Source organism: Phragmites australis, chromosome 19, assembly GCF_958298935.1.
Source record: "Phragmites australis chromosome 19, lpPhrAust1.1, whole genome shotgun sequence".
Lineage (NCBI taxonomy): Eukaryota > Viridiplantae > Streptophyta > Magnoliopsida > Poales > Poaceae > Phragmites > Phragmites australis.
This window is the reverse complement of record NC_084939.1, coordinates 6934853-6946780: the sequence shown is the minus strand read 5'-3', so window position 1 is coordinate 6946780 and position 11928 is coordinate 6934853. Positions and strand designations below refer to the sequence as shown.

Genomic DNA, 11928 nt, shown 5'->3' with positions numbered 1-11928 from the left:
ATCACTCTCGGTTATTAAAGGCACACGTTTTTATGCACATCTTTTAAGAACCGGTATTGATAATTTGACTATCGCTGTCGGTTCGTATTATGACGTGATATATTATGTACGCCTGGTTATTAATTTGGCTCGATTTTTTATGTATGTCTGGAGCTGATGAAGCGACAGTAATATATTATTACTGCTAGTTATTATTGCACCGGTAGTGAAAACGTGACAGAAATAACCCTGTCTGTAGCAATACCGGGACATGACCCTATAGCAAACACACATGCATTACTTGCATGTTTGTGTGTGCAAGTATGCATGCATGGAAGCAAGCTTGGCTTGGTCACTTCGTGTGGTAAGCACGAAGGGTGCAGCCTTAATTATGGCCCAGATACACGCATCTACACTTGCTCGGCGTTGCTTCCCAGTTTTTCCGTCATCTTGTTGCTTTGCTCCTCCTTCGCTGCCGCTGCGTCGTTCTCCTGCTTGACCTCCCCCGTCGGTGGGGACCTGACGGGGTGCACCTCGTCGCAGCTCTTGAGCTCCACGGACGGCGCGCCGAGCTTGACGATGGTCACGACATGCTCATGCGCTTTGACGACGTCGGCCACTGATGCCTCCTTGTCGTCCGCTACCTCCTTGGCTGGCACCCTGGGCGTAGCGTTCCGGTAGATCGCGTAGAGACCCATCTGGATGACCCCGAAGGTGAAGCCGAGCACATTGGGCAGCTGCAACAAAAACAATAGTTGTTAGTGAACACTTCGATAAAAAGAGAGAAACTCTGCATATCAACCAGTTCGCTCAAAACCATGATCTGAGCTGCTGAGGAAAGATTTACTTACGGCGACGTATTTGTCCTTGATGAGGAGGCCGTAGAGGAACCAGACGATGGCGCTGACGGTGAGGGAGAGGGAGAGCGAGAAGGGCATGAACTCCACGCTCCTCGTGCGCACCACCTGACGCTGCAACCACGCAAGCACACGCCTTTGTGTAAGAGTATACGCATGTACACTAGATAGCTAGATGCTGGGCCGGGTTTACGCACGATGATGCTGAGTGGCGCGACGAAGACGCTGACGGAGAAGGCGACGCAGACCCAGCCCAGGAGGACGACGCGCTTCTTGCCGGCGGTGAGCAGCAGCGTGAGGAGGAGGATTAGCCCGAACACGCCCACGTTCAGGAGAAGAAGGACCTTCGCCGTGAACAGCTGCATGCATGTACACGTCAGCTAATGCCGCGCAAGATGTGACGTGGAGATGATGAATAACCATGTGACATGGACGGACCTTGGCCTTCTTGGGCGCGTATGCGAGGTAGACAGCGATGTATAGGGTCTCGATGACGCAGCCGGCGGAGTTGATGGTGATGAGGAGGCACTCGTCGGACTTGAGCAGCGCGTAGTAGATCCATAGCATCGCGCTGAACAGTGCCACCACGTAGGGCACCGACTGGAAACTCTGCGTCGACTTGTTCTTGTAGATCCGATAGAATGTCGGCCTGCCATGCCACGTCACCAGTCATCGTAGCACAGAAAATTATTTATGAGAGAGAGACAGGGAGAGAGAGACTTACAGTGGGGCCAGGTAGGTCATGAAGGAGATGATGTTGCCTGCAAAAGCAATGGAAAACGAGAGGCATAGCCGCATAAGAATTCTGAGGAGCTTCATTACACAGCAGCACGTGCATGCATGACACAGGGAAGTACGTTGCAATGATTGCACCCTTTTGCATGCTTTGTGACGTCACCCTAGACATATTCAATGGAGCTCCCTTAATTTGTTCATTTTTTTCAATCTCTTTCTCTCTTTTGCCTAATATATATGGTTTATGTTAACACAAAAGGGAACTTGCATCAAGAAGGAGGAAAAATCTTGGGTGAAAACAAGTAAATAGGTGTAAACATGTAAACAATGAATACCGAAAGTCTAGTAAATAGGTGTAAACATGTAAACAATGAATGCCGAAAGTCTAATCCTCATCCCAAAGCTACGAAATATAGTGAAATAATCCTTTCACTAGTGAGATGGTAGGATCAACCGCAAACTTCGAATGGGTATCGGATAAACAATATTAACTGTCTGCACCTTTGCACCCATTTGTTAGTTTGCACCAAAATTTCCTCTCAAGGAGGGGCAACAAAAGGGAAGGATCACTATGGTGCAACAAGAGAAACCTTATTTTGGCAAGCACTTTGTTTGGGAATGGCCCCTATTGAAAGCACCTTGAATTGCATCCCTAGGTGCGAACCCCATTAACTTGATAATTAGCAGGGCGGATACCACAAAAGGTCGATAACCGTTGGTGTGTTGGCAGAGAGAAAAACTAATGATTTTTTGCGAAAGCACATTTAAAATGAAATGATGAAAAGGTAACAAGAATAAAATATGTAAATAATATCCACTGGATTCTCAAGGGAGACGATATACCGAGGAGGCCGAAGGCAAAGGCCCAGGGATGCTGAAGAGACAGGCCAGCCATTGGAAGATCTTAGCTTTGATATGAGAGTTGATGAGTAGAATTAGGAGATTATGTTACCTAGGTAGGCTTGATCAAGGGTTTATATTTTTAGCATGCTAATCAACACTTGATCCCTCTCCTCAAGGGGAAGAGAGCAGATGACAACTGCTTGAGTTGCTTGCCTGCAAGCTTGGGAAGCACAGACCTTGGAGGGGGTTTATATAGTGCTTGGAAGGAAGCACAGGCCAAAAAGGTATACATGCCTTATATATGGTGTTTGACCCCTGGACACCAATAGAACACTCAACCGTTAGTCCTGATCAATAACAGCCATGAGATTGAATAAGCTAGGAAACAAGATAACCATCAGCATTACAGAAAGTGCCAACACACTTTTTTCACAATTCCATACTCAATGCTCGGGTTTGTGATAATGTTGTGCACTGCAAGTTGTTGTCCTAGGTACGATCTAGCTTCAATTATTTGTATTATTCGATAGTGTCCTCAGATACTGTTAGTTACATGACAAAACTTTGACAAGCTGAAACTAACGAGTTTATATTAATATGATGCACACATTGGATAGGTGTCAAAACAAATAAGATGCAGAGAATTAGTTGACAGGGACTTATATATGCAGTGTAGAGATGACGTGAATCTCGTAGGCATATATCCTTCCAGTATAGTAACGTATATACGCCACCTCGTCAGTGCTAGCATATATGCATCAACTAATCAGGTGCTCTCCAGTAGTGCACGTTTTTTGTGGACAGTTCATGTATGGCCTGTACGTGATGCACTGCCTGCAAAGCATGAATTAATGCCCCAGATCGATAGAATCCATCGGGTGCCCAACGTGCACGAAATTCTATTGACGTACATACGTATCTTTGATCGCCGTGACAGACTTCAGGACTTGACTGCAGTACGGTGCCAGAATATGTGCAGATATTGCATGCAGCTGTTTCCATGCATGGTGTCATTTTAGCACGTACCTAACTTGTGCCTAATATATTGTTCATATGAGAGCAACTTGAGTCCGTTGTCGCCGTCAATATTGTCCAAGCTAACAACTATATCTTGAGGTGATGGCCGGGATACTTTTTGGTCATTTTTTTTTCAACAACAAGGTCGATCAGCATCCCACAAGTTCCTTATATGAGTGCGTCATTAAACTGTTGTATCTTTCTCATAGAATCACATTTTATCTATTAGTATATATATTGAAATGTTAAGCTACTGCAAAATTTTAGGTGACAAAGAGCTTACGAGTTTTGAACCGATCGAAATTTTGTAAACCTGATATTAGAATGAACTCAAACTTTTCCATTAAATGCACGGTTCTGAAAGATAAAGCTTGTGTGATCAGAATACCGACTGGAAAGTAAAGCACGTGGCATACTTAAATTTGGGATTAATTTTCTACACTGCACCAAAACACCTCATCAGTACCGGTTCAAAATCACCATCAGTGGCGGGTTTTGAACCGACACTGATTATTTGACGTTGATAGTCACGGACTATTAGTACCGGGCATGGAACCGGCACTCAAAATCACTACTATCAGTGCCGGTTGGAGCCACCAACCGGTACTGATAGTCGGTCTCGATTCAACGTTTTTCAGGTCGAAAAAAGTTTCAAAATATTTTTTGCGACCAGAGACTGCCCATCCGACCGCGCCCAGCATTCGCAAAGTCACGTGATATTCGCTTGTATGCGGCAATTAAGACTCAAACTCAAGACCTCACAGCCTGTGCGCATGCATGACCCCGCTAACCATCTCAGCTATCATCTGTTCGTGAGCATAGTAGCAAAATAATTTTTTATATCTTCTGACCGAACGTTTGAATAGCTTTTTGATATCTAAATGATCTTAAATAAAAAATTGATCAACTATAAAGTTCTAGATCTCGTCGAGATCTACAATTTTTATATAAAGTTTTTTCTCATCCGACTTTGTGTGAAAAAGTTATGATTTTTTTTAATGTAAACTGTCATCAACCACTGCTGCAACTTTAGTATAATTATTTGGGTATTTAAATGATGTCAAATTAAAACAAATTTAACTACAAAGTTGTATATCTCATCGAGAACTATAATTTTTATATAAAGGTTTTCCCCATCCGACTTCGTGTGAAAAAGTTATGAATTTTTTAAGATTAGTTATGACAGTAATAATTATTAGTGCTGGTTCGTAGCTAGAATCGGCACTGATACTGATTATCAGTACCAGTTAGTGGCTAGAATCAACACTGATTGTGACTATCAATGCTGGTTCTTATCTCCTCGACTGTTGTTTGCTCTCGGAAGTTTAAAAACCAGCACTTTTATGGTTTCAATGTCGATTACTATTGAACCGAAATTGATAAAACGTATATATATGGTGTTTTGTAATAGTGCTATTTCCTAGTTGTCGGTCGGGCTGCCGCTTGACCATTAATATATTGTGCTTATTCCCTCGAGCCCTCCTAATGGTTGAAGGGATCAACGGTTCTGATCAGTCCAAAGTGCGTTCAAAAGCCGAAAGTGTCACACACAAGCACGCTTCCCAGCTGGTCCTGCAAGCAAAGTTGTACCATAGCTGTATTAATTTGTCTGAAGTCTGAACCCAAGATCGTCTCAAGTTGAACACGTAGCTGAGAAAAAAAATAGTATCTTCTTTTCAACGAGCAGTAGAAAATAAATTGACCCATTCGACAGTTTGGTAAGTTACACCCAGGTATAAAATATGTATAAATTTTTAACATGTGCGATTTGGCATCTCTCTGCCATTGTGTCAATATTTGACCCGAAGGTTGCTATGCCTAATGACAGCAGCGATTACGTCAACTGATATTTTTTTTGTGTGACGACCAAGCATGCATCTATACGATTTGTAAGAACAAGTTAGCAATACTGAGTTTTTGTACAAAATATTGAACAATATGGATCTGAATGAAATATTCAGCCCCAGTACTATATGTGGCAGTGAGGTGGAAAAAGAACCCCAATTAACACTAAAGATGCCCGAAGGGACAGTAATTAACAGTCTGTCGCACATGATCAGGGTGGATATATGCGCCATCATGAGATACTTAGTACTAGAAGAACAAACTTCTAAACAAGCATTCAAAAAGCAATATATATAGGCTTCTACAAAAAATTAAAAAAGCACGGCTGGGAACTTGCGAAGCTGAAAGATGCCAGTGTATGTTACATTTTTTAAGGTGTGATATATTATCACTCCAACTTGCATTGTCATGTCCAGGTTCACTGCATTTATCCTAAACAATCAGCTATAGTTAGAAAAAAAATTACTCATCTCTTCTCACTTTTAACGTGAATTAATGCAGAATTATTCCAAGAGGATCAATTCCATCGAATTGTTCGAAGTGAATATTAGAACATGAAGAAGATCCTTCGACTAGTTAGTTAGGACATAGCCTTGCGAATATTCGTGCACGCAGAAGATATTTTCAGCAGCAGCATAGCTCGACCCTCTCCAGCAGCCGTCTGCACAAAGGGCACTCCGCGCGCACTCACAATTAATGGTGGTGCGAAGGGCGGGAAAAAGGAGCTTTCCGGCCACCTGATCGCCGTCCCTTTCTCAGTGCTCGTTTACTGTAAAATAGCTTGCCGTTGTTGCATGGTTTTCCGAACCATCTGCATACAGGCTTGGCACTTTTGTTACATTGGTTGCACTTGGTGATGCCGCTCAGGGTTAACATTTTGTGGCTGGTAATTAAAGCCGGTTAAAAGAATTTATGCATTTTATCAGACTCCGCGAGTGGAATTTTCAAATGAATTTTGACGTTTTGACAGCTACAAATGGTTGGGGAAATTCAAAATTTGACAAAACCTAGCAGGATACGGAAATTTAGCCGGAGTTTCAGATGTTTGATTAATCTTTAGCAAAAAAGTTTGACTTAAAGAATGGAATCTAGGCGGTAACCGGCCATCTGGTAACCGGACATCTTTCTTTTCCTCTAATGCAACTTTGATGAGGTTTTCTTGTTGGTGTTGTTCAATCCAAATTCTCTGTGCCTTAAGGATTGTTAATGCATTTATCAAGAGCGAGATTGAGAAATCAAGTGGAAATGTGTCTTGATTCATATGTGATGAGTGATTGACAAGTTTGTATGAATTTGGTTCAATGATTTTTGGATTGCTTGATCATGTATATGTATTGCAATAATAATCATGACTAACCAAATTTGGAAAGAAATAGAGTTGGGAGTTTTGTCTCTGTCCCAGGAAATTTACACACGCCAGAAGGTTCGGCGCAGAAAAGGTTATGCATGCCAGATGGTCCAACGATGAGGCATTAAGCACGCCGAATTCTTCCAAGAGGTTGAGCTCAAGAGATCAGAACACCAGATGGTCCGGTGATGTACCCCTTGTGAACGTCGGACTAATTCTTGCAGAGAAGAAGTTTTCGAAGGAATTCAAACTTTGAACACCGCATGATCAGGCAATAGAAGTACTGAACGCAGGATGCTTCGTTGGAGCAATTCTTGCAGGGAGGTTGCAAGATTGCTGGTTGGGACGAGTTACATATGTCGGATGATCTGGTGATTGGAAGTGTGCACGCCAGAGAATACGATGAGGCATTTAGTACATATAGGTTGAAGTTGCTGGCTTGATGGTTTGCACATGCCGGATGGTCCGGTGCTCAAAAGGTGTGCACGCCAGACCATCCAGCGTTCATGATTTCTCTGAGATGTGCTTTAACTAAGGATTTTGATTATGAACTAATCTATAATGGAATTGGAGGTATGTATTTGCTTGTCTATAGCTGTGTAGGTGATGGATGCAACTTGGCGACCGACGGTGGGATGATCGGGGCCAAGTGGGGTGCTTGGTGCCAGACGATCGAGGAGGCCAGGTGGAGTCAAGGGTGGTCCCAGCTATGCACATGGAGCTCAAGCAAAGCTTGGAAGGAAGGATGAAGACAGCGTGTTGATAATGTCAAGCGAAGGGGATGCCGGTGCAAGTGACAAGGCGGTCCGAGGGATCGGGAGCAGGAGAGAATTGCAAGCGGTTAAGATCGCAAGATAGAGTACACGTGTCGATATTGGGATGCTTGCTTGGGATCAAAGCAAGTAGCAGTGAGTTACGTTTTGAAAAGCGTGTGAGACGGTTTCGTGGTTTGACCTCAAAACTGTGGAGGGGTGCAGTGCACATGGCATCATCGTGAAGCTTACATTGAGGCGAAGCTAAGTCATGAAGACGCCATGGGCATTCGATTGATGGAGGAGAAAATAGACCAAAATACCATCGATAGTAGGTAGGAATGTACTACAAGCGGTTAAGATCGCAAGATTAAGCCAAGGGTATTTTGGGAAAAAACTATGAAACTTAGGGGTCAAGAAACTAAGGTCTATAAATAGAGGGGTGGGCCTATAGGAGAGGTAGAACCAGCCACTTGATCCCTTGAGCTACCCATATGAGAACCTTGTGCTAGGGTTTTAGAGGATAGGAAGAGGACTGCTTAGTCTATGTATTATGTGATGACTTTGTAAGAAAAATTCTTTGTAATCTATCTAAAATAGGGCTTATTTTGGAAGTAATGAAGTTTATTTTTCTTCTCATGCTTGTATTCACCTCCTTCTAGTTTCCCTTTATTGGTTCCCTTACAAGTTTGCAAGTTTTTCGGTTTTCGGTTGTGATTTTCCTTTTTGTGCTTATGCTGAAATTTTTCACCTTGCTGGAGTCATTCTTCTCGCTGGTAGAGGTATAAAATTCGCTTACAAATGTACACAATTGGATATTGAATTTCCTTGCGTCGAAATCACCAACTTGTAGAGTTTCTTCCGACGGTCTATTCTTTTTGGATCAAAGTGTTTCTCCCTTCAAGTTGCAACCCTTTGTGGCTATGAATTGCGGAATTGGTTTCAATAGAACCTAGGGTTCATATACAACTATAAGAGCTATGATTTCATTTGCTTTCTTGATTGAAACTTGCTTCTTTCCAGATTTGGCTTCTGCTTGAGTTTTTTGAGGTGCGTTGGGTGAAACAAAAGGAGAAGGCTATCCGATCCAAAAGAATTTGTTAAGGTGCCTATCGAGGGTTAATCTCTGATAATGATTCTAGTGTATGCTGGGTAGTGGGTACGTGAACGGTGTTTTAGGAATCGGATGTGTGTGTCGACGGTGAACTCAGGGACACAGGGAGTTATACAGGTTTGAGCCTCTTGGAGGATAATAGCCCTACGTCCTGTGTGTTTGGAGGATCTCAGTTGACTAGAGATGATGTTCTAGCTGGTAGCTAGACTTCATCTCCTTTATACAAACGGGGTCATCATCCCTTTATACAGTAGGGAGGACGAGAACTTACATGTGGGCCTAAACAGAAAACTTCTGCTCATCCTAATATCTAACTCAAACCATCATTACGGATGACAAGGCGTGCCTACTTGTTCTGAAGGCTTTGTATATCCTGTCGCCATGCACCATCATTCTAGCCTGCAAAGTCCCACTTCGCAGCATTCAATGCTACGGGACGAGGCAGTGACCTTCTGCGCTGTTGTGAGGATCGGTGACGTCCTAAGAGGGTGAGGGGTGAATTAGGACAATCAAAACTATTTCGGCTCCAAAAATAACACAAGATAAAACTATATCAATTTCTATCTAAATGTGCTCTAGGTTTATCTAGTGTGTCTACTCTAGTAATCAAAGCGCTTGCAACTTATCTAAGAAGGTAAATTGCAAGTAAGTAAATGCGGAAATGTAAATAAGGTAGAGAGAGCAAACTTGGCACAAGGATTATTTTCCCGTGGTATCAATGGCATGAATGCCACCCCTAGTCCACATTGGAGCTCCACAAAAGATATGCTCCCGGTCGGCACCTGGTCACGGTCTTTGAGCCATCGAGTCACAAAGATAAGGCCTCCACCTAGATGAGCCACCAAGCCACCAAGGCAAGCTCTCACCACTAGACTCTCTTCCGGTTCCCCGCTGTCATGATCACTTCGGAGCTTGAGCCACAAAAGCAACGGTCTCCGCGTCCTCGCACAATCGCCTTGCCATCGCTTGACACCAAGTTGGAGGATCAACAAGCTTACCAGCGAGTCACCAATAATCCAAGGTGCCAGCGTACAAAGAGTTACACTGTTGGATCACTCCTTGATCCATTCTCTAGATAGCAATCACTTAGCAACTCACTCTCTAGGCCTATAAGCACTAATCACTCACTAATCTTGTGCCTAATCGCCTTGGATGATCACTTTAAGCACTTTTGTGGCTTGCATGTCTTCTTAGGTGTATATGAACTTCTTTGGACTCCAGCACACTAAAATAACTGAGTGGAGGGATATTTATAGCCTCAAACTCGTGCACTAGCCATTAACCCAATGGCTCTAAAAAGCTGTTAACACCGGATGATCCGGTGAGAACAGTAGTACTAGCACCGGATCATCTGGTGAGTACTTCCTCATAATCTGGCCATTGAAACCCCACTCAAGCCTCTATGAACATCGAATACTCCGGTTTATACTCCATCTTCATCGCTGGACTTTCCAGTGAGTATACCTTAGCTATCCGATCCAACATCTTCTATGGGTAAATTGGTCCGGTGTATTCTCCAGTGTACATTACTTCATCACTGGACCATCTGGTGCATTCTCCGCAGCCAGCTGAGCCAATGCAACATTCTCTGGAAAATATGCTCCGTTGTACACATCTTTAGAGCACCGAACCTTCCGGTGAGGTCACTGCATTCTCCCCCTTTGTCAACAATGCTCCGGTGCTTTCCTCCGGTGTGTTCAAATCAATCACGGGATGGGACAGTGCCCTTCTGTGCCATCCATGACTTCATCCACTAGAGTTGGCACCTGGGGAAGGAAAACATTTGAGTGAGTGTCAATAAATGTGCATTGGACAGTTTGTGTCAAATCTAGCCCTGCGATCAGTGGGGCTGGTAGTGGGTTTATTCAATGGTGACAGGAGACTGGTTGTGTTGGCATTACACTGGTTGCTGTAGCCATATCCTGGTCACACGATCGATCAATTTTTGGAAAATATACTTGTGTTGTCGTTAGGTCCTCAGCGAGGCCCGTTAGACAAGGTACCCCTTTACTCAATACACTGACAGTAGCCCCCAAGCCTCCCTATGACCGTAGTCTAGCCTCGTCACGCCACTTGGGCCCCGAGCAAACGTAGTTCGCCCAGGGACTGGTCGTTGATGCAGTCAGTCTTCAAAGTTCAACTCTAAACTTTGCGTCATGTGGGGAGGTTTAAGTGTCCTAAGAGAGAAAAGATGGTATGAGAGAGAGAGAGAGGCATTGATTGCCACCGGACCTAAAGGACTCTTTGTTCCTTCTGTGCGCCCCCTTGGGTTTCGAGCAGCTTGAATGCTGCGCTGGTTGGGGCGCCACCGAGGTCTTTTAAAGGATGAGTGTTTGATAGACTTTCGATCCACCCCTCACCTTCCCTCTTACTTTTAGGCCTTTAGTGCCTAGAGTCCATTCGTCTCTATCCCGTCTCGCGCTATGCTCCGTAGCGTAGGCAGACCTTGAGGCCATGGCGTACTCCCCTCCTTCATCGCCGGAGGGGTTGATGATCTTGGATGACTCAGCGGAGGTGGGGTCACCTCCGGCTCTAGATCCACTTGTCATGGTGCTTCTAGAGGTAGCATTTGTCATAGGTGTGCTTGCGAAGTCAAAGCTAGTGCTCATAAGATTAGAACCGACTACCATCAAGCTTACGCCCTTCCAAAGAAGGTCGCCTTTCGTTGGTCTGTCTCACTCTCCCACCTAGGCGGATCCCTTGGCCAAGGTCATTGATATTTCCAATGATGAGGAGGGGATCGACTAGGACCTTTTGGAGAAGGAGATCGATGAACAGGAAGAGTCAGAGATGGAGCGGAAGGGCGATCTTCAGGGTGTGCCAAGGCTGGTCATTAGCTCCAGCAGGGCTTCTGTGTTGGCCACCTTTTCTGGCCCTTATGCAGGTCATGGTCTGATCCCAGGAGTGGTGAGCTACCGTTCCAGGGAGGAGTATGAGAGGTTCCTTGACTCGAGGTAGATAGAGGGGAGAGTCCGGTAGACTCTTTCTGTCAACTTCGCCCTAGTCACTTGAGTCAGGGGTGATAGGGTAGGCATGTACCAGGATAGTTTAGCCTGATTAGATGTAACTAGTCAGTATGTAAACTATCCTATTTATGAATGGAAAATGCTGGGGCTTTACGACGCCCGTCTTTGTTCCGGCCCCCTCCCAGGGCCTCGCCGATGGCCAGAGGACAAAATAGGAGTCCCACATTTTTTCGGGCTTATTGACTTGGACCACTGTTTGGAGTTCTCAGAAAACCTTCCCAGTGTTGACGCAACGAGTTGGATCTGATTGTCCCATCCTGCTCGCTAGTCAGAATTTTGGGGCAAAGAATGGATCATAGCTCGATAAGCCCATCGTTGGTGATCCATGCTCGGCCCCAGTGAGGACATGTGGCTTTGTGGTCATTATTTCTGGCTGCTCGTACCCCGGTCATTGCGTGTGCATACAGGATGG

General features: G+C 44.5%; 1 protein-coding gene across 1 annotated transcript; it reads right to left on the bottom strand.

The window, feature by feature from the left end:
• Positions 1–219: 219 nt before the first annotated feature.
• On the bottom strand, positions 220–2624 carry LOC133900572 (bidirectional sugar transporter SWEET14-like). The gene is made up of 6 exons (XM_062341752.1): positions 2415–2624; positions 1561–1597; positions 1275–1485; positions 1034–1195; positions 831–950; positions 220–716 (listed from the first exon to the last, which is right to left on the bottom strand). Exons 1-6 carry the CDS (start codon positions 2464–2466, stop codon positions 390–392), a joined length of 909 nt encoding a protein of 302 aa, XP_062197736.1. The 5' UTR covers positions 2467–2624; the 3' UTR covers positions 220–389.
• Between the last annotated feature and the right edge of the window lie 9304 nt (positions 2625–11928).